We start from the raw sequence: 23619 nt of genomic DNA, 5'->3' as shown, positions 1-23619 counted from the left end.
ACAGGAAAAAACTGAAATCCTCTGAAGTGTCCCCAAAAACAGTGTTGGAACTGCCCACTGAAAATACCATTTTAGGCAACGTGATAAAACAAGCCAATCAAAGAAAGAACAGAGTGTGTTTAGAAAGAACAGAGTGTGCTTTATTGCAGCATAAAATCAGATAGAATTTGGTACACGTATTGTCTGCATATCCAAAATCAGTCATTAGGATTCTAATTTCATCAGATTAAGAGTAGGTTCAATTATAGTAAATTCACCCAAAAACTGATGCATTCCAAACATACACACCTCCTTAAAACCCACCCACGTGATGCATACATTTTTGTAAATAAAATTTTATCTCGTTAGGATTTTAGAAAAGCAGGAAATCTGCTCCTTTCATTACATTCAGAAAGAACAGAGACCTATCACATGAGACTGCATTAACAGGTGACAAGAGCAGCACAGGAAGCACCAGCTACTTTAGCAGAATGCTCAAAGTGCAGTTTCAATTCTAACCCCAGGTGTTTCCACAGTCAACAAAGCCGACCAAGTGAGAGCCTATTTCCCCCACTTTCCTATGTACACCAGGAATAGAAATGCTCTTTGGGCAGAACTAAAATGTAGCTAAATGTGTTTTCCATCAGCTGGTTTAACAAGAGCTGCTTTCCTCAGCCAAGTGCTTATGTCTGCCCTCACACCAGTGTATCCTGTTGTGCTGCTTGCAAGGAGATGACAGATCATTCCCACAAATACATCTTCCATTGATCCAGAATAAAAAAACCCTCTAAAAAGCCATGTATTTTGCTCTGTCAGAGTTCTGAATGTCACACAGCACAGCTCTGTTTATAGCTGTAGCTAATGAGGTGACACTACACGGGAGCACTGCAGGGGAAAGCACATCCCTGAAGGTACAAAGTCCTGCAAACAGCACAGTCTGGCAATTAATTCACAGGTTAAGTGTTGATGGGGCAGCCAACTCCCTGGCCACCTGGAAATGAGCTACCTGGAATAATAACCTCCAAAAGACACAGACTAATGAAAAATAGCTTTGGAAAAAAGATGGCTGAGCAGAATTTAATCACTAGCTGAACTGTATATTCCCATCACCAGCAGCTACTTACAGCTCAAAATATTTAATTCAAAAGACTGAGGGCATTAATACTTTCAAATAAGAATCAATACTGACCAACTGCAGTCTTGTTAGCTGAGGCTGAAAAGTAAATTCACCTGCAGTGATTAAATAATTTGGACAAGCAAAAGCCCTGGAAGAAAGGCTACGTAACCACTGTCCTCACCAGCTTTCTTTTGCTGAACAGCAGAGCTGCTGCTTCCCACTTTGTGCCAGGCTGCAGGCTGGTAGTGACACACAGACTGCAGTGTCACACACACAGTGCTTCTGGAGGGTTACAAGGAAGGACTGTGACTCCATAGTCCTGACCCTGCTGAATCATGTTGCTCTACACTCTGCATCTGTAACAATAAAGTATTTTAATCACCAGCTTATCAGTGCTGGCAAGCCTGAGACACCCTTATTCTGGCAGGTGGGCCATGTCCAAGGACTCAGCATCAGTGTTAGAACCCTGTTCTTTATCTCTACAAGTATGGAAAGATGCATTTTAGTAAAAATCTGAACTCTGCAAGCCACTTGCACAAGCTTTTTCAGACACTGGTATATGAGAACCCGGCTCATAAGAGCCTTATTTCCTTCTTGTACGTTTTTACCTGGCTACTACTGCAGCAAAAAATCTTACCAGGAAGCAGTGGGGAAAAAAAAAAAAAAAATCAGTCTAAGATATAAATGAGCAACAGGTAGGATAAAAGAAGACCCTGAATCTAAGCTAGAGAAATGAATCCAGCCAGAGTAGCTCTCTATACCAAAGTGAAACACCCATTTCAGCTCTCCAGTGGCAGCAGCAACTCGCATCTTAGCCATGGGCAGCATCAGACACCTCTTCAGTAAACATTTATTGCGAGTGACCACACTGTTGCTACAAAGTAGATCTTAGAAGTTAAATATTTACAGAGGAGTATCTTCTATTTCAGCTTCTTAATTTACTCAGAAGACTGCAGTAAGGTTCTTCAAATACAACATGTAGAACTTCAAAGACTTTTTTCTCCTTTTGGTTTTCATAGCAATGAAATCAGTAATTGCCACTCCCAAACCCACATGGGTTTTGCTTTCAAGTTTAGCCTGCACATTTGATTTAGATGGGAGTTTACTAAAGCAGCAGTAATTATGAACTAGATATTTGACTTTGTAAGAAAGAATACAGACTATTTAGAGATTCAGGTATAAGTTTAAGTATTTTCCATTTCAGTTTATTTCAAGAACATAAAATGTATTCAATCTGTAGATGGGTAACTGACTGTATTTACTGACAAAACCACTCCTTCAATCCTGTAAAAAATTTTTTTCTCTCCTTGAAAGATCAAAACTCTCACAGATAAAGAATTTAAATCAAGAATAAAGTTGACACCTCAGTAGCCAATAAAACAAGCTGCATGCTGCAGAGATAATTTGGAAGCCAGTTAAAAAGCATAGTGATTAAAAAAAATTAAGTTTACAACACTGGAACAGTCGATGCACTGATCCTGCATCATGCACGTGCACAGGATACACTTCCGGTACTAAGCACTGTCTTGTGTCTGCCATGAAAAATGCTACTCAGAAAGCCTGAAAGAGAATTAATGACAGGCAAATGTAAAGATCTGATCCTTCACCTTTACTGCTGGCATCCAAAGTGTTGTTCTGAAAAATATGTAAGAACACTCTCCTTCAGCAGCCCTGTGAGAAGTGCTACCCAGAACAGTAACTAAATTCTCATTAGACCTCAAGCACCTACTTCAAGTTTTGAAAGACAGGCTGATCACTTGATTGCAGGTGATGACAGAATCCTTTGCCACATCTAATTTAAAGCTGCTGCACAAATCTTCAGCTTCCCTGCAGAGCTGTGTAGTTGTTTTGCAACACTGCATGACTTCCCCAGGATAGCTGTAACTATCATCACCAATGTGAACTTGCAGTCCTGAGAAATAATACAAGAAATTCAGTGTATTTGTAATCAAATTCCATATCCTGCATCCCTTTATTAGACATCAAATAGAAATTAAACATCTATATTCAGATAACACCATGTGCCAAAACATGCAGAAACTGGCTTTAGAATCCATGCTTAAGTAAACCCTGACAAGAAGCATGTAGCTCCTAAATTAGCCAACATTAGCATTTGATACAAATATGTCAGCTATCATAGAATTACATACCAGAAAGAATAAAAATAACCTCTTACAACACAAACTCTTGTTCTGTCCAAACATAAGATTACCAAATCAGTCTGAAAACAAGGAACATTTTCTGTCTGGCATTAAAAGATTGCCTGATAGATGCCACAGCTCACAGGCTGGGGGGAAGCAGCAGCTCCCTCAGCTGAGAGCTGGAACTGCTCTGGTGGTGCTGGGCTGCCAACAGCACCCTCCGTGAATGCATCACTGCTTCCTGCACACACTGCAACACGTGGGACTGCAGCTCAGATCTGCACCACAAAGCACAGCCAAGTCTGGACATGGTTTATTCAGGAAAAATGGGGCTGCTCCTCCCTGGAGATCACTGAGGCTGCTGCCAAGAGCTTGGCCAGATGAGCATGGATCACTTTACTGGTGTTACTGGGAAAAGCAATGACAAAGTGAGTATTATTTGTGCAGTGCTGATAGAAATCCCAATTCTGAGATTTTTCTCACACAAGTATTTGACAGTGCTCTACATCATAAATATTTTCATCATTACTCATGTCCAGAAGATACTGCACTGCTGCAAAACATCTCCAGAGCAGATCTAAGAAATCAGCACTGAACTTCAGTGGAGAGAATGCATCAGTTCAGGCTTCCTGAGGGTTGCCAGGCTTTGTGCCCTCTCCAGTAGGATCCCTCCCAAGGCAATGATTAAAATCAGCATGAAGTTATGTTTGAATAATTCAATGTCCATTTTTTGAAGCTGAGGACAGGAACGTCCCAGAGCTGGGGAAAATGTAAGCAAGCATTCAACATTAACAGGTTTCATTTAAGTTGGTTTGGTTTTTTGCCCTCTCTAACACACGATTATAAAAATGAAGGAACTTAATGCTGATAGTTTAACAGTGCAGCACAATTTTCTCCATGACCAGGAAATGTTTGATCTTCCATTTTTATAATCCAGCTATTACTGGTTGAAGCTTTTGCTGTCAGCTTCACGTTAACTGGCATTTTCTCTTTATACCTGCACTTCACAACTTCTTACCATGCTCCTCTGAGCAGTTTGCAATCATTTAGATAATAAAGCTTTGTGGGAAGCATGTAACTTTAATTTGTACAGAAATACTGCAGTTCCACATAGAGGATCTGCAAAAGCATTGCTTATTTAACTACAGAATAGAAACGTTAAAAAAAAGCTTTTAGAAAAAGAACAATGGAAACAGAAATAAAAGCTACAAGTCTCCTGAACAACTGCAAAGTCTGACAGAGTAGCACTGTCCGTCACTAAATAGAAAGAAGCCCAGTGTTAAAGTAAGATCCAATATTTTTAATATTTCTACAGTATTTTGGCTGCAATCATACATGCATTCTGAGTTTTTATCTACAAAAAATCCAGTATGCCAAGAGCAGTATGTGATTACTGAACAGAATAAAACCATCTTACTTCTCACACAAAACTTCTTACTTTATCTGGGATCTGAAGGAAGCCACGTGATACATTCAACAGTTACTTATTCTGCTGTTCTTATAAAGAGACCTGTAAGATGCAGACATTCCTAAATTTGCTTTTTCTTATCAAGTGCCACATGTATGGAAGACTTTGGGCAAGACTTCTTTATATACTGCAACTAATACACCAATACATTTTCAAGTGTTTAAGTGTATTATTTTGACTAATTTACTTACAGCCATCACTTAGAACTCCATGTGACCAATGACCAGTGTCATGCTTAGAGTGCCTTAATGCTTTTAATTGTTTTTAAATTAAGAAGCCTTTAATTTGCTCAAGCTAAGCCTCAAATGCATTTCCCCAGGCAAATCTCCCGTGCTGCATCTACAAGACCTTTGGTACTAACAAAGTACAGATAGCACAAGAACTGCTGCTTTGAACAGTGATCTAAAAAATGAAAGGTTTCTCCCTCACAGTGTGTCGGTTTACAAAGAGATTAGATACTAAAGTGACTTACTGTGATTATCCCACTCTAGAGCTTCTCAGCTGTTAGCTTGGTGCAGTTAACACAACAGGCCATGATAAAAAGGCTCACCAAAGTGACCTCCACTGCTCATTTCTTCCACTCATTTCCAGTTGCCCTGTAAGGGTGTGCACAGGGGGATGGGGCACAGAGCAAAGATCCAGCACAGCCAGGACAGCTTCAAGTTTCAGGGCTGCTTAACAAGGACATTTAGAACACAGATTTTCACTATGCTGGAGCAACTCTTGAGTCCTGAAGTTCCTATTCCAATGAAAAGATATTTAAACCAAAATTAGACTTTTTTTCCTGCCTTGCCAAAAGCACAGTGTTCTCATTCCATGACACCAGACATCATCCCTAAGCTGTGTGAGACCATTTGTGCTGTGCTGAGCTGCCCACTGGGCATTCTTAGGTGCTTAAAATACCATAAAAGAACAAGTCACCTCTCCTGTTCACTGGCTATACGGAAATAAAGTCCTTCTGCTCACAGCAGCTCGGTGGGTGATGTGCCATGAGCCTCCTAATTGTGCTGGCTGTAACAGCTACATCCACGGGGGCAGGATTTTTATGCTAGAAATCAGAAACAAGACTGATTAGTTTAATCACAAACTGGTATTTATTGAATGGTTCTACACTCAGTACAGAGATACAAACCATGCCTCAGGAAAGCTCACAATCCAAGGCAGGATTTGCCCAACACATTCCACAGAGAAATCAGAAGTTCACATTCAAACGGAATTTTGGAAATTTGTTAACATTTAGATTAGACATAATGTAGTCTAAGTTATAGAACCAGAGAATGGTTTAGGTTGCAAAGAACCTTAAAAACATCATCCAATTTCAACTCCCCTGCCTTAGGCAGGGACACCTTCCACTGTTCCCAGGGTGCTCCAACCTGGCCTTGGACACTTCCAGGGATCCAGGAGCAGCCACAGCTTCTGTGGGCACCCTGTGCCAGGGCCTCCCCACCCTCACAGGCAGGAATTTCTTCCTCATATGGAAGCTCAACCTGCTCTCAGTCAGTGCAAAGCCATTCCCCCTTGTCCTGTCACTCCATGCCCTTGTCCAAAGTCCCTCTCCAGGTCTCTTGGTAGGTTCCCCATAGATACTCTCTAGTTTATCCACTACATAAAACAGAACTACGGCACAGAATCAAACCTCCCTCAACACTAAATGCCTTAACCTTTAAACATTTTGTAGAGGCCTTCAGCCATCTTTACACTTACAACCCAGATCCAACCATCAGAATTCCAGACCTTTCCTCTATGTCAGGCCTTGCCTGCAGTCAATTCCAAACAAGTCTTTTGTACTTGGTGTATTATTAAACCTTCAGAGCTTACCTGTACCACACACCTCTGCTCACTGAACTACCTAAAGAGCTTTAAAAAAAAAAAAAAACCAACAAAAAAACCCCAAAACAAAACCAACACAAAATAAAACAAAAAAACAACTAAAAAAAATCCCCAAAAGCCACCTACAAAGCATAACTTATATGGGAACCACACCTAAATTAACTATATATTTCTGTCAAATTAACACAATGGTCCCTCCGCTGTTACTTTAGGTAACCCTGAGAGATGCCTTCTAGCTCACAGTGAGCACTCTCAAACAAATGCTCATCACTTTGGAATAGAAATTATGGATCCGTTACTTCAGAATAAAAATTATGCATCTGTATTAACATAAGCCACAATAGAAATTCCGTAAAATATGTCAAAATGTGAAACTAACCTTAAAGCATATGGTTTTATCATAGGCTTCAGCCTGTAACTCCTGCTTATTCAGATTAAAGCTCGTCTCTAAGACCAAACTCTCTCAAAGGACTCTGACGGCTGCAGGTATCCCTTCGCTTCGTAAGGCCGCACCTCCAGGACCACACTCTACAACACCCTCACACACCGCCCAGAAGAAGCCCTCAGCCTCCTCCATAGCGGCCATCCCTGTCCTTGCCGCGTCTTCCTGCAGAGGGAACCGTGGGGAAGCGCCCGAGCAGCAAGAGCCGGTCGCGTTCCCTCCCCGCACGCGTCACGGGGATGATGAAGGGCGGCGGAGCTGCGCCCTCCCCCGCGGGAAGGCGGCGCGGGCCGGCAGCCCCTACCTGCACCCCGGGTGTGTCTCTGTGGGGCGCTCGGGCCGCCCCGGCGGCTCCGCGCCCTCACGGCGGGCGGTCCTGGCGCCTCCATGGCGGCCGCTCCACTTCCGGCTCCGGCCGGGCCCACTCCTGCGCCATCGCCGCCGCAAGCGGAGCCGCCGCCAACATCCAGCGACGAGGTCATACCGCTGGGAAGAGACGCGGCGCCGCCTCAGCGGACCTCAGGATGAGCCTCTCGGCCGCTCCCTCCGCCGAGCTCACGGACACTCCCGCTCCTCCCTCTTTCCGCGGCCTAAAATGGGAAAGAGCCGCGCACAAAATGGCGCCTGCGACGCCGCGGCCGCCGCGCCTGCGCGTCGCGCGCGCCGGCTCCGCCCCCACCACCACCGTCCCGCCCCCGCCCCGTCCTTCCCCCTCCCTCCCGCCCGTCCCGCCCCGAGCCAATCACATCGCGCCGTTACCCTTCCGGTCCGCGCCACCCGCCAATCCCGTGCTCCCGGGGCCGAGCCGCGGCCCAATGGGGGTGCTGTCCGCGGCGGCCCAATGCGCGCGGGGCGTCGGGGCGGCGGCCAATGGGAGCGGCCCCGCTCCCGCCGCTTGTTTATTGGGGCTCGCGCTGCGGCGCGGGGCGGGTCCGCTCGCGCGGGGGGGGAGGGGGGCGGGAGAGAGGGGGGGGCGGAGCGGGGGCCGCGCTCAGCCGGGGCCGCCGCCGTCTGCGGAGGGGCCCGGGCGGCGCGGGGGCTGCGGAACGAGGAGTTCGCAGGTAGGAAGAGACGCGCGAGAAGGAAGAAGAGGAGGCGGCGGTGGTGGTAGCGGTGGTGGCGGTGGTGGCGGTGGCGGAGTTGCGGCTGCCGCGCCGCCGTCCCGGGGGAGGGGACGCGAAGCGGCTCCGGGAGCTGCGCTTTAAACCCCCCCCGCCTCCCCTCCCCCGCCCTGGGGGAGCGTACGGGCGCGCGCTCCGCCCCCCTCACGGACCGGGACCCCCGGGACCGGGACCCCCGAACTCTGTCCCGGTATCCCCGGGATCGGCCCCCGCGCTCCCTGGGCCGGGGGGCTGCGGCGCTGCCCCGGGGCGCGGGAGGCACAAGTCCGACAGGAGGAGGGGGGCCCGGCGGGGCCGCGGAAAGTTGAGAGGGGGCCGGGGCGGGTGGGGGGCGGCGGCCCCTGAGCCCCGCGGAGCAAATGGCGACGTGACACACACCGAGCGCGGGGCCGCCCGGCGGGAAGCGGCGGCCGCGCTCCCTCGGCGCGGCCGGGACGGGCGGCGGCTCCTTCCCTCCGTCCCTCCCTCCGCCTTCCCCGGGCTCCCCCCGCCGCCCCTCGCGGGGAGCCCCGCGCTCAGCCCTCAGCCTCCCCCGCTCTTGTTTTGCAGTGTTTCCCGTGCAAGGAGAAGTCCTGGAGCTGGAATCGCTCACATAACCCTTAAAGATGAAGGTAGGCGGCTCCGGCGGGAGCGGGGATCGCCGCCCTGTTCGCCCGCCGCTCTGGAGATTTCATTTTTAATCGCTCTCCGTCTGGGCACGGCAGCGGTGGGAGAACGCGGGGCTCGGTGCGTGCTCTGAGTGCTGCTCCTGCTCCCCGGCAAGGTGCAGGTGATTTAAAGCTCTCACCGCCGTGCAGGAGCGCTCGGAACATCCTCATCGCCTCGGAGTTGTTGTTGTTGTCCTTCGGGCTCCCGTCTTTAAACGCTTCCTGTATCAGCAGCTGCTATGGCAAGTTTGCAAAACCACAGCTTTTGTCCCGCCTTTGCTGTTGCCGGTTTGCTCAGTACAAAGGCTCAACAATTGCAGTATAATTTAGAAAACTTTTCCTTTTCCCTTCAGAGTTGAATGAAATACCGAGTTTAAAAAAAAATAACCCATACGCATCCCATTTTATTTTAGATTCTGCACCCATTTCCTGTCTTTTCAATGTGGTAATTTTATCCTTGTTTATCAGTTGCAGTAAGGACAGTAAAGTGAAATGCTGAATATTAAAGTCCAGGTTGAGGAAAACGTGATGAATGTTTCTCTTGAAAAATGCACAGGCAATTAAGTTTTGATAAGGCATTCCAGGAAAGAAAAATACTTGTTAATAGCTGTTAGAAAGATTGCAACAGATTTCTCTAGAGGTCTCATTTTAGTCACCAGGAAAAAAATCCTATATATAGAATGTTATAGACTTAATTGTAAGTGTTGGGATGACACCAATCTCAAACATTTTGAATAATCTGTGCCATTGGATTGCTTATAGCTGAAAAAATACAGCTGTCTGTTATATTGCCTTTTTGCAGTTGAAATGTTTTCCCTTTGTATAGAAACTACTTGAATGAATAGTTCCCCCTTAACTTTGCTGCCATTTTTATAAGCAGATGTTCCAGGTATCAATGAATGCCCTCAAAAACATTTCTGGGAGAGGCTGCAATGAATTGACAGGAGGCGTGTGTCAACATCAGTGACAAACCAAAACTTCCTGGAACTTGTTTGTTGAGTTTTCTTTTTCCCTTTTGAAGAACTCTGTGATGGCAATCTCAAGGACAGGCACTGTTTATGAATTAAAAGTCAACAGGTTCAAAAGCCCAGGTGTAAAACGAAATACATAGTGATGCAGCTGTGACTATAAATAAGAGGTAAAGTTTGGTTTTGTGTTTTTGTTTCCCTCCAGGCAGCAGATGAGCCTGCCTACCTGACAGTGGGGACTGATGTCAGTGCCAAGTACCGTGGTGCCTTCTGCGAGGCCAAGATTAAGACGGTGAAAAGGCTTGTGAAAGTCAAGGTAAGTGTGCTGAGGCTGCTGCTGATTTTGATAAAGCATTGTGCTGAAAGGGCTGTCACAGGACATCCTACTCCTGAAGATTAGAATACCTTCATCACTTCACCGTATGAATTTTAAGCAGCACTTAAATTTTTTTTTTTCATATTTTGTTGTTTGGTTTGGGACAAGTTGGGGTTTTTTGGGGGGGGGGAAATGTTGTTTTTTTATTATATTTTTTAGTGGGATGCTTGAACAGAAGTGAGCTTTCTTGCTCCTTCTTTCCTGACTGCATTTGTCTTCTGTTTTCAAATGCATCAGTTTCCCAGGAATAAGTTTTGATGTCATAAATACAGGATTATGGCTTTACATGAATAATAAGGAGTAAGAGCAACCTCTTCAGAAGCAAAAGTTCCTTTTCATACCAACTGACACTCTCACTTTTACAGTTTGGAACTGAAAAGGCAATGCAGAAATAAGTCAATAGCAAGAGACATGGCAATAATTTGTTTCTAGGGTCAGGTTTTAGCAATTCCCGGGGTAATATTTAAGTTTTGAGCATCTTGATGCAGCTTCTAAAGCAGCATGCCCTGGCTGTAGCTGAATTTCTGTGCATGGATAGTATTGGCACTTAGTATTCATTCACATTTACAGGACTTTTGCCAAAACAACCAAAATAAAAGTTGTCATTTTGATGTTTTAATACTGTTGTAAATGACTGTGTGAGAATAAGGATAAAACATAGTTAAATGCAACTTAAAAGTGAAAGTAAATATAGAAGTTGTTGTTCTTCCTTGTCTTTTCAAAGTCTTCCTACTTCCTACTACAGTCTCTGCTGTCCAAGATATGTAAATAAGGCATTAGTGACCTAAAATCCCCAACAAATTGAGGTGAAAGCTGCTTTTTGTAGCTATACATCCAAGCTTTTGTGTGCTTTAATGCTTAGATCAAGTAGAACAAGCCATCAGCTTCTTCAGTTACATATATAGATTGTATCACTAACAGAGTGCTTTTCATCAATAGAAAAAAAATGTAATTCAGATACTGGAGTCTTTTGCCTGCTCTTAATGAATACTTAGAGAAACTTGTGTTCTTTGAAATCTGTGTTAATGAGAAGCTCTGTGGGAAGCAGCATGCAGGTCTGACAAGCTTGATTTTGTCTGCATCTTTGGTCTGGTAGAGCATTTAGACTGTTAATAGGTAGGAGTTTCTTTTTCTCATTAGAATCAGATGTTTTATTACTCCATGATAAGATTTGGAATTACACGAGGCTGCTGTGACTTGGTGGAAATTCCTGTCGCTGGCTCTCAATTCTATTGTAACAATAGAATTTTAACAAGCTAAGCCTGATACTGTAATTAAGAGTGTGTAGGCACACCCTGGCACGCTTGCCAAGAGTGCAAAGAGTCCAAAACGTCCGGTAGCCTTTTCCTGAGCAGCAGGACAACCTGTATTCATCTCTCTGCAGTTTTTATTTTCAATTTTGTATCAGCATTAAGTGCATTTTTAACCTGAACGTGTGTTGGCATGCCACTGGTATTGAGTTTGTAAATACAGCTACAGTGTAGTGTGTGCTTGGAGGATAATTGGGGGAGCCAGAAAACTGGGCATCATTATCAAATTCACTCCTGGAGCTTTGGTTCCTGAAAACGAATAGAATTTTTGGAATTTTTAAAATTAAACTGTATAGGCTGATGTTTACGTTCTTTCCTCACTGTTCCCTTCTAGAATGTAAGATTTTAAATGGAGAAGCAGAGTTTACTTGCACTGTAACTGATCCTTATTTTCATCACATTGGTGGTGTTCCGTATCTTTGCTATAAAAACTTGCTCAAGGCAGCAGAAATGCTATTATTGCAGCCAGTTTGGTGATTTTCTGTTAGATTTTTAATAAAGAGAGGTTTTTATTTTGGTTGTAGTTTAGTATTTAAAATGTTGTCTGTGAAATGCTGCAGTTGAATCAGAGAGAAGAAAAAACAATGCTTAATCTTCTCATCTAGAAGCCCAGTTCCAGGTTTGCCCTGGATTGTGTCAATTCTAAACTCACCTAAAATTGTATTTTCTTTGCTTTGGAATGATTGGTGTTTGATTTGCCCTGTTCTTTAATTATGCTGTTTCAGATTGAAAATTAAGTGTGGTACTTGGGGCTTCCTGTCAGTAAAACTGGCAATGCCAATCTGTTGAGTAACATTTGAGTCTAATTGATAATCTGAATGTGAATAATGAGATCTATATATACATATATATATATATACACATTTTTTTTGTGGTTTTTTTGTGTGCTGTTAAAAAATCACACGCATATTGAAAAGTTCACTTATATCTTTCAGGTGGTTTTGAAAGGGGATAACTCAACTCAGTTAGTGCAAGATGACCAAGTCAAAGGACCTCTAAGAGTATGTATATTGTATACCTTTTTCTGGTGATCACATAAATTTCTAAAACTCTTAAATTTTGATGTTGTTTAGGTGGGCACCTGTTCTTCGGGATTGAGATCAACAGAAGGAGGCTCATGACTTTAGATGAGATGGGTTCTGAGGAATTAGACTTAATTTTTGTAGCTATTTATGCTTCTCTGTGTTATATACTTGATACACAGTTTTGCCGGCACAGGGATTTTTTTATCTTCTCATAAGATACATAACTTCTTATAAATAATTAAATGTTGAAACTTCTCAGAAGTAATTAACAGCTTAAGTGCCAAGCCATGTTCAAGCCCATTAGACAAGAGTAAATACAATTACTTAGTGTTTTAGAATAGTTGATGTATTTTATATAAAAAGATGTTTGTTTGTATTTTCATTCTGTGTAACAGTTGTGAGCTAAAATGCAGAGCTGTGTTATAAACGCTGAATGCAAATAGAGTTTTTCAGAGAAGGTCATCTTGCTTGTATTTGTCTTTTCTGTGTTGCTCCTGCAGGAGCATCAAGGCTGCTACTGAAATTCTGATCTAGCTGACAGTAGAACTGTGTTTAAAGTACAAGAAATAGTAGTTCTTGAATGATTATCACTAATTAATTAATGACTTGGGATATTTGTTTTCTGTTGGCCTTCTATTTCTTGAGATGATGAAGTCATGCTGAATTTAGGTGTTCTGAGTTTCTCAGTGCTGTAGTGTCTACTGCACTTCAGCCTTCCAGCTGAAGGACCTTTGTTGTTACCTGCACAGTAACTAAACTTTCAAAGCAGCATTTAGCTAAACTGAGTCTTAAAAAGTAAATCTGGCTTGCTGGGAGGATCAATGTATTTTTCTCAATTTTCTGAGTGTGAGCTTCCAGGTAATCTTGAGCTGTTCCTTGTTGCAGGTTGGAGCAATGGTTGAAACCAAAATGCCCGATGGATCTTTTCAGGAAGCAGTTATCAGCAAGCTGACAGATGCCAGTTGGTACACTGTAGGTGAGTGGCCATGTTTCATTTATGGGCTGTAATCTTTGAACAATATATTTCTAATTATAGGTAACATTGTCAGTAATTACATCTTGTATTGCACGATCTGAAATAGTTTTTGGAGGGGACTTTTTTTTTAAAGTCGTCCACATCTTGATTCCTTTTCCATTTCAAGCGGGATAATAATTAATTGATGTTCAGGGAGGCTTTTGCACGGGTAATTGCAGGGTTGAATAATCAAGTTTTATTTGACACAATGTACCTGTATTGATAGCGGTTGCACTCGCTGAAATTCAGAATAATTTTAGCAGATTTTAAGACCTAAACCTTGTAAAATCATTCTTCCAGCTGAAAACTTGTGGCATGAAATGAATGACTGAAATATATGAACCTCCTTGCACTGTATGCAAGCTGGTACACAAGGAAGGCATGGATAGTATCAACAGAAGACAGAATCTGTTTTTTTTAAGAGAAGAATCAACACACCACACATTATTTTGTAATGTGAATACCTGTTTCCTTTAATAAAATTTTCAAATAACGATCTAAACTGAAATAGAAAACTACTTTTCTCCTTGTGTTGGAGGCTCATGTGGTGTTCAGGTATTGAAATAGAAAGTTCAGAATGCAGGGTCACCAAAATGTCAGTGTTGAACAAGAATTCATTGTAAGACAAATTTCCTTATTTTCAATAATTCTCTCTCCAGGTTTTTCTGAAACAGTTTCAAGAACAGAATGATAAAACTCAGCAACATTCAAGTAATAGTAGATAAGCAAATATAAAAGGACAGTATTTGAATCAGAGAGCTTTGCAAGGACCCATCTTTTTTTTTTGCACGACTTTCTTACAGCAGTGGAGCCTTCTATTCCCTGATAGTTGCCTAGAAGAAACATCCTCCTGTTAATTCTCCTGTACATGCTACTCTTGGGCATTGCTTTGATTAGTACTTATAAATTTAAACTCTGTGTTTCTCATTAGCTGCCTTGGGTACCAAATGTATTCAGCTTTACTTCCTATTCTTCCATCCTCTCTTGAGGAGTCCTCTGTCCCATGAAGTCTTAATTATTTTGGTTCATTAACCCCTTTTTAAGATTTAAATGAGCTATTTTCAGTAATTCAGTGTTTCCTTTGCAGTAGGTGAGGTTGTGTCGTCTTTGGTGGGATCAGGATAAAGCTCTGCAGATAATTTGGAAGGATTTATCACTTTATGATTATTATTGTTAGTGAGTGCTTTAACTCTAAGCTGGTTGACAAAGCTCACTGTTCTTTGCCTTTTTCTTCAGGATTATAACATTACTGTAAAACTGTAGTGGATGTCAGGTCAGGGAGGAAAGGTAGGATTATTTTGGAGTGCGGAAGATTTAAAATCGACTTAGTTTAGTACTATGATGTGACATACACGAGGTAGAACGTGGGACCTTTAACTTCTCTTCATAGATTTTCAGAGGTTCACTATTCTGTCACAGAAGTGATAAGAAACAGTCTTGCACTAACAGTTTCATGGTTTATGAGTTAGCATTTAAATTGTAGAACTCCTAACTTATTTCAATTTTCAAGTAGCACTTTCAGCTAATTCTGTTTGAATTTGGGCCAGAAGACATTTGTCTTCTTACATTTGACATGTGAACTTTAAATTCCTTGTTTGGGGGATGAGTTTTGTCTGTGTTTTTTTTTCTTGTTTATTTTCTTTTTTTTTTTCTCTTTTCTTTTGAGCAGTGCATTTCTGCCAAAAAATCTTTACTTGATGAGCAGGAAATTTGAACAGTGAATAAATGCTCTGCCCTGTATTAATGGATTGTTGTTTATATTTAACAACTTGTTGAACTCTCCCCAATTATGTAAGAGAGAAATCATGCATGCCATGATTTTTACTTCATACATTTATTAAAGTGCAATTCCTCAGAAACTTGAACAAATGGATTAATTAACTACTGTAATTTTCTTTCCCCAAATAATATTTTTTGACAGGCAGAATGGAGAAAATAAAATACGTTTTCCATATGCAAATATGTTAAGACTGCTAGGATTTTATTTTTTTAAATTTAGAGCTCAGGGGTAATTTAAGTAATCTTATGGTAACTGAACATGCAGAGCTGTTACATCACTTTAACGATGAAAATACAATTGTAATTGTTGGATTTAGATCTTCAGAAATTTCTGTTAGTTCTGTGTGGTGGGCTGCTTGTTGGAGTTGAAAGCACAGGTGACATTGATGTCTGCTTACTGTGGTCAAGTTTGCATCGTGGTTCCTTTGCAGTTAAAATGGGGAAAGTGTTCTAGGTTGAGTACAGGAATATTGACATGGGAAAAATAAGCCTTTTCTTTTGCCTGCTGCTTCCATTGTGGCTTTGCAGAAAGTTTTGAATTGATATTTAGGTGTATATTTATGTTGCTGGTGAAGCAAACAGTTTAATTGGTTGCTTTTTAAAATCTGGTGAGTGTGCTGCTGCACAGCCTTGCTGACTGATGCAGTCACAGCTGAAGAGCTGAGAGGGAGGTGGATTAAAAGACTCCAGGTTACAGGATGCCTTTCTGAACATTTTGAGATGGAAAGCACAAGAGAAAGCTTGTATTTCAGTAGTTTGTGCATTTCCCTTACTATTTATTCTCTATGTTATCTAACATCTCTTTCTCAGTGATCTAAAAGCAGACTGGTCTCTGGCTAGTGAAACCAGTAATACACACAGGCAAACATTTTCAGAGTATTAAGTACAGATGTGTTAAAAATGCACCAAAACAAACTGCCTGCACATCTAGCAAGAAGTGATGTTCACTTTTGTGTATCAGTTTCTCTGTTTCATGTAGAGATGTAAAGGAGAAAAGTCACCTGAAACAACTTTGCTTTGGTCAATAAATTGAACCAGTGGAAGTGCTGAGTTTGCTATAGTAGGCTGCTTTGCCACCACTATAATGCAAGAGCCACAGTGATGATCAGTTTGTGTATTTCAACAGTATCTAATGTCTGTTAATGGTGTTCATGTACCCAGAATAAACAAGGATTTATTTTAGCTTTAACAGAATCACTTTTGGACCTCTTTTTATATGATAATGATGTTAATCTAGCCATGTAGTCCTATTGAACTTTTCAGCTGCCATAAATAAATACTTGTGAAATTACCTTTGAAATTCAGCTTTTCAGTATAAGCAGGTGAAGAAGCAAAAGCTGTTTGGAGTGGGAGTTTAACAGTGTCTGGGAAATGTCACTGCACAGGGCACTCCTCAAATCCAAAGTGATGTGACACTAATAGGGGTTTAAGTTCTTCGGTTAACAAATGGCTCAGTTGGACCTGATGATTTTACTAAGTGATTCAATGATTTGATGATGTTTGTCTTTAGAATGCAGTTATCTAAACTGAATTTCCTTAATTTACAAATTATAAAGTGCTGCATTGATGCTTTTGAAGTGCTGAATATATTGTTAGGTGATAATTGTATAGAATTAAAATGGTCAGATCTGCTTAGCTGAACAAGGTTTGAATTATAGTTTACTGAGTATAACATCCACCTGATTATCTTTTAACTTGTAAAATGCTTCAGGTAAATGCTGAAATAATGTCTGAAATGACTGAAAAACAAAGAAATCACAACCCAGAGCACATCTTACAAAGTGCATACTTGCATTTTCCTTCTCTCCCACTCTGTTTGGAGTCTTAAACGCATTACCAGAATTTCAGAAAGCAGAAATCCTTATGTAGATGTTCTTGGAGGAAACACTTTTGTATCACTTCTGTGCAGAACTAGAAGTGATGTAATTGATATATAAAAGAAACAGGGTCTCATCTGAGCAAGCATCTAAGAGTTACTGTTAGAATGGCCTGATTTATATTGCCCCATGTCATCTCTTCTTTCACAAAACTCAGGTCAGTAATCTGTGTGTGCTTAGGTCTATTTTTATTGTGTGGTATAATAATCTCTGCAACTTCAACAAGGTTAAACAAAAACATATCAAATATATTGTGCCTTGTATTTTGCTAGGTAGAATAATTGAAAAGTGTTTCTAAAGAAAGAAATAAAAAACATGTATTAACCTTCAGTAATGTTTCCTCTGAAATGAGTAGGAAATAGGAAGGGGAAACAGTGAGAGGTCTTTGCAGTTTCTAGCAGACTTTGCTGTCAGTTATTAGGATTTTATGTACTGTTTAGAGTGAAAGGGAATGTGATTCCTTACTTTTTGAGACTTATGCCTTTCAGACATTTCTGAGGCACCTCAGTGAGCCCCACAGCTCTGCTGGTGGCTTCTTCCTCTCATATAATCATGGTGGCAGTTTCCAGGAAATGCTGAGTTGAGTGTGTGTTGAGAGGAGTTAGAGACCTGAATGATTGTTCTGGGAATGAAGTGTGGTCTCAGCCACCGACTGCATCACCACACGTTACTGTGGTGAGCTCACAGAAATTAAAGATACTGAGGGCTTGGTTTTAGTCACCTTGCATGTTCCATGGATTTTAAAAATTCCAGTTCATAATGTTAAGGGTATTTATCAGCAAATGAATCAACACTGATGTCCCAGGACTTAAGGAAAAGGATTGTTAACAGGAGCTATTTATAGTCACATGTTACTATTTTTAGAAGAAGTTTTCTTCTGATGCTTTGTGGAGATATTTATGGTAAGAGGAAGAATAAGCTTGGTCCTGGTTTCACTACAGCTGGAAGCTCTTACTCCAAGGGTGATGGGAGCTCTCAGTGCCTCCACAGCCAGCTGAGTCCATCCTTGCCAGAGCTGTTGGTTTGTCCCTTCAGAGCTTGACCAGCACCTGCCCTGTGCTGTGTGCCAGGCACTGGTCATGTCTGCAGGGCTGGTTTGACCAGTTCCCAGCATCCTGTTGAGTTCCACGTGGCAGAAGCATCATCTCTGGGCTGGGTATGTGTCATCCAGGAATCCCAAACCACGGGTGTTTGCCTCCACTTGGCTGATGTTCTCTAGCCACCATCAATTTGTTCTTTTTCTCTTTAAAATTCGCTTGTGTGGATTTTGAGGAAACCCTCTATTTGTCCACAGCCCTTCCATGGGATGTGTTGTTTAAGTGCACCTGTGGCATATAAAAATGCTGCTGTAGCTCTGTTGGTTGCTCTCTGGAGAATCTAGAAAAAAAGAACAGCACTATGTGCTGTGTTTACACGTGTTTAGGGAAAGAGAGGAGCAAGATTTTATAGCGAAAAATAGTATTTTAACAGTAGAACCCTGTTAAAAATCAACTGCATCAAACCCTTGCTTATAAAACCACCTTTGTTACTATGTGAACTGAGTGTTAAAAATATTATAAAATTGTGTATAAACAATACTCTAGGGAAAATAAGGAGGTAGATTTTTTTTCTCTAATCTCTATGTGTAACAGTAGTGAGATTAACATTTCAGAAAAAGCAGTTTCAGGCAGCAGGCTTTTGTATGTGAGGTGATAGTTTTCTATTAGTAGATTCAAACTTCCCTGCTTTCTGGGATATTTCAAATATTTTTTTGTAAGAGGAACTTGGGCTCTCGTACAATCATTTTAAAAATAGTAAATTTGAGGTGTGTGGCCTCTCAGTAGCACAATGCAGTGCAGTACGTGCTCCTAAGTCCTTTTACAGTGATGAATCAGTAGTGTAGCCCTTGTCTACAAAGCCATTCAGCAAGCACTTCACAGCTCTTGGTTCTTTCTATATTGTTTGCACAGCTGAACCCCAAATATCTGCAAAATCTGCACACATTAGTCGAGATATTCATAGACAGCATCTCTTGTAGTTCATAAATTGCTGCTTTGACAGGCAGCCAGTGAGAATAATGCAGTATGCACAGTGACACTGGAACAGCTTTAATTTGTGGTATGTACTTTCATTTCATTGTCTTGGTGACTTTAAAAGTTTCTCAATGGGTTGGAAAACGAGACAAAATTGTTTCCTTGCAGTGCAGTGTAGAATATAATCTCTCTTGGTTTGGGCAACAGCAGTAACACAACTTGTTGGATTTGAAGTTTGCAAGATGCAGCCTTGAGGGTTGTTTTCTCTGTGCACTTGTGTGTCACAGAATTGCCTTGTCTTGGTAACACTGGTGGCTCTGTGGGAGTCATCTCGTAACTGCTTTGAGGATGTTCTCTCTAGAGTTCTGCTCTCTTCTCCTTTTTCTGTCTTTTTTTTTTTCTTAAATCTATGTGTAATATAGCTATATTTATATTTCCAAACAAGATGTAGTCGAACTGATCTGTAGTATTTTGTGACAAGCTTCTTCACTGTTCCTAAAATGATTTTGATTAGTTGACTTGTTAATGTTTTATATTTAAATACATGAAAACCAAACTTGAGACAGCGTTAGTGTTAGTGGATTTTTGCTGATGGTATGTACAAGTCTGCTACAGACAGGAAATGGAAGATACCAGCTCATCAATAGTGAGTTTAAAGTTGCACTTTTTAGTGCATTTTTGAGGTACTGAAATTTTAGTCTTTTTTTCTTTTAAATTCTTGCAAAGTGTTGTATTGATCACTGCTGAGAAGTTTGTTTTTATTTTTCTGTCATAAATTAGGGTTGTGTAGATTTTCTCAAACAGAAAAAACCCAATTCTGTTTCTCTCATATTATCATAGACAGCGTTGAGATGCAGCGAAATTCTGAAAATTTCCATTTTATTGTCGCTGTTTCAGTATGCTCTGTATGGAGCATATTGGACTCAGTTCTTGGGACTAGACCAAGCATTATGGCAGAGACTGTTCCTCCAGGTTGTGCTGCTTACTCATCTCTTTTCCCCTTCTGTCAGTGTTCCTCATTAGGGAACGTGTTTGGAAGAAAGGGCTCTGCCGGGCAGAAATGTCTCTTTTCTTCCCTTCCTTCCTGTCCCGGGATGTTCTGTTGGCTGTTCAGCAGCAGTGAGCAGTTCCCTGGTTAGTTTGTATCCTTCCCTTCCCAAAAATCTGATGCTGCACCCTATTTCCCCAGCAAGCCCCTGCCCACTACAGGCTGAGGCAATGGGAAGACCTAAAGGGCTTCTGCTTTTTTCACCCTTGTTTCTTTGGAAAGACAGGACTGTAATTTCCTCTTTAGAGATGGGAATCATGACGCTATAAACACTTCCTTTGATGACTTCACTGTGTGTGTGTGTGTATGGATGGGGAGGTGTCTCCTTGTCTTCTGTTCCTCTTTCCTACCTTCTCCCTGCCCAGTGAATTCTTCCTTATAAAACGCAGCCTTTTTGCAGCTGAAGAATTTGGAGTTGTAGCAAGAACCTGCTGAAGGAATGAAGTAATTGATGCAAGTTATTCAACATTAATTTAAAAGTTTTTAGTTTGATTGTTAGTTCTAGGCATTTTAGCTAGAGTTAAACAGCCTTGCTTCTGGATGAGATTAAGAAGAGGAATGAATTTGCAGCTTAGAGTGTATTAAGTTCTCCTGACATGACTGTTATCACAGCTTCAAAATATCTCATAGCCAAAAACTGTGCCATCTGCCTTACTGCTTATATTTACAGAATCCTTAATATTTGATACCGTGCCTTGGGAAGACATTCCCTTAAATCCTCCAGGACAAGCATTGGAGTCACGCACAGGGTGGCACAGATCTGAACAGTACTTTGGTGTAACAGATTTTTCTGAAGAGTGAGATGGAAACCACAAGGCCTGTTTAGTTTAAGAAAGGCTTATATTTTTAAAGGTGCTGAGTTTATCAGTGTGAGTTTCTGATTGCCCTTTCAGTAAGGCTCAGTCAAGTGTTTTCCCTAGAGGAGAAGCAAGTTTGAAGTAGCTACAATTACAAAATACTTTAAGCATCATGATTAGTTGGAGAGACTCCTTACTTGGCTCCACCTTAGTAACTCAAATAATAGCACCATTTGTCATATAAAAATATCTATCCTTTATCCATTGAAACTTTAATAAAGTGATCACTTATGTAGATAAAGAAATCTTTCTGTTTATGCTGTTCTTTTACATTTGTTATTCTGCAAGGATGTTTTGCTCCAAGTTCTGCAGCTATGCTGGCAGTTGCAGGTGCTTTGTACATATCCACAGTATAAATCGTTACTTTTGATTGTCATCATTTCCCTATGTGTCCTAATCTGAGTTCAGTGTATTTTACTGAGGGTATTTTACCTAACCTTCAGTATTTACAATATTTTATCTTTAAGTATGAAAAACTGGTATATGTCATCTGGTTTATGAATAGTTTGTTTGTTTATCCTTCTACTTGACTGGCTTTGAATAAGTGGATAGAGCTTCCAATTCTGGAGATAATAAATAAAAAGAAACAGCTTGGATCTGTTGTCAAATATTAGTTCTGTTTGCCTTTTTTAAATTAAGTTACCTGTTGCCAATCACCAGTGATTTGTCTACTGAAATGATTGTTCCTGAAAATTTAGTAATTTGAGATTTTTGAAAGGGGAAAAGTTAATTTTGTGTGTACAAGTGTTCTAAACCCTTAAGATAATTCAGTAGTGGAACATATGGAGTATACCACAGCAGTATTTACTCTGAAGACGGAGGAAACCTGAAAGCTTATCTTATCCAGCTTAATTAATTTTATAAGTATGCCAAAATTACCATACTGCTATGCACAACACTTGAAACTTTCTTTCACTAGTGCACAAAGCCTTTTTCAAGTAGTTAGAATACAGAGGAGTGTTCTGTTCTGCACTTTGACCCCATACAAATAAACTTGTACCTTGCTGGGATTCCAGCCTGCAGCCACCTGGGCTCTGATCTTTGGAGTTTGGGGAATTGGTAATTTTGCTTTCCTTCTCTTCAAGGAAATTTTCCTGAAGAGCTTTTATCTAAACTGAAGAGTAGATCTTTCTCAGGCAAAGCTTGCAGTAGCCTCATAGCATTCCAGCATTCTTCTGCTATGTATTGATGGAAATTGATGGAACTTCCTGTTCATGAGATACAACATGATAGGATGTGTACTAATTATTCCATATGAAGTGGTCAGACTTGGAATTGCAGGTTTCCAGTATCTTGATCTGTTTGTAAGATGGCATTGATAGTGTGGCAAAAACTCACCAGAAACTTGTTTTTCTTTCCATTGATCTTTTTGTGGGATTGTTCATAGCCAGAGGAGAAGTAAAAGGTACCATATTTATTAAATGATGTAAGTAAGAAATAAATGTATAGAATGGGGAAAAACCCCTACAAAACCAAACCTCAGAGAGTGCTAGATAATAGTAGCTGGTGTGCAGGCAGGGCTGTGGTTTGAAATGTGCAGTTGTATTGATAAGAAGAATGCCCAAATTACACTGAGACTTTTCCATCCAAAGCCTTACTTTGTACTGGCTTGAATCTCTGTATGAAAATCTACTCCAAGACTGAGTTCTGAATACTGACTTTCCTTTTGCTTGTGAACTAAAGAGTGAGTAAATTAGACTTGAAAGTGATGTTTTAGAGAATGTTCTTGATTGTGAGATAAACAGTAGATTTGGGATTGAGATCTGATCAGCTTGTGCTGATGTGTTTTCTTGGCTTCACCTTAGTTTTTGATGACGGTGATGAAAGGACCTTGAGACGAACTTCATTATGCTTGAAGGGAGAAAGGCACTTTGCAGAAAGTGAGGTAAGACAATGGTGGATGTGGAATTAAAAGTAAATAGTTGATTCATATCTTTTTTGTAGCAAGATATTGTAAACCTTTGTTGTTTCCCCCTTTTTCATGTAGACACTTGATCAACTGCCACTAACCAATCCAGAGCACTTTGGAACTCCAGTTATTGGGAAGAAATCTAATAGAGGGAGAAGATCTTCTCTTCCTGTGTGAGTTTGGAGAGTGTTCAGCTTTTCCTTTAGTGTCCTTTGCTAAAACTGAAGCAGTCCCATTGAAACTGCAATGGTCTGAATGCTCTGTCACCTGAGTTTTGTGCACAGCTGATAGACATGGTCATATGCTGGCAATGTTTTGAAATTGAAGGTGTTTTGTTCCTATACTACCCTTCTTTCATCTAATAGGAAACACAAGATTTTTAACCTTCTTTATACTAAACACAGTAAAAAAAAAAAAAAACTTTAATTTTTAGGGTAGAGAGCATTTTTCTTTGTTTCATGTCTGTGCACAATCAAAACCTGAATCACGTCTTCAATTTTAACATGCTGTTGTAAAATGCTTCTACTGGGAAAGAATTCCTACAAAATTCCTCTTGAGTAAGGGCACTTAATGTTTAAGTGCATTTCAAGCAATTTCAGCTCTTAAAATTATAACTCTTTTTGAAGCTTTGCAAAATAGGAAGAAAAATCTTATTGCAAGCTCTTTTTGGTTTTCAAGTAATAACTTCAGACAAACTT

General features: G+C 41.1%; 1 protein-coding gene across 2 annotated transcripts in view; it reads left to right on the top strand.

Annotated features, from left to right (window-relative positions):
• The first annotated feature begins 7952 nt into the window (after nucleotides 1-7952).
• Nucleotides 7953-23619, top strand: part of ARID4A (AT-rich interaction domain 4A) — a 46142-nt gene continuing 30475 nt past the window's right edge. Inside the window, exons 1-7 of one of the 2 annotated variants that reach the window (XM_014871399.2) lie at nucleotides 7953-8038; nucleotides 8648-8709; nucleotides 9919-10029; nucleotides 12335-12400; nucleotides 13310-13400; nucleotides 22818-22897; nucleotides 23000-23094. In XM_014871399.2, the coding sequence (XP_014726885.1) occupies nucleotides 8704-8709; nucleotides 9919-10029; nucleotides 12335-12400; nucleotides 13310-13400; nucleotides 22818-22897; nucleotides 23000-23094 (449 nt within the window). In that variant the 5' untranslated portion in view covers nucleotides 7953-8038; nucleotides 8648-8703. Of the gene's footprint in view, nucleotides 8039-8571; nucleotides 8710-9918; nucleotides 10030-12334; nucleotides 12401-13309; nucleotides 13401-22817; nucleotides 22898-22999; nucleotides 23095-23619 lie in introns of those variants that run through there. The other variant, XM_088166357.1, reaches the window with a different exon arrangement.

Source organism: Sturnus vulgaris, chromosome 6 (assembly GCF_052056855.1).
Source record: "Sturnus vulgaris isolate bStuVul1 chromosome 6, bStuVul1.hap1, whole genome shotgun sequence".
NCBI classification, from domain to species: Eukaryota; Metazoa; Chordata; class Aves; order Passeriformes; family Sturnidae; genus Sturnus; species Sturnus vulgaris.
This window is presented reverse-complemented; position numbering and strand designations above follow the sequence as displayed.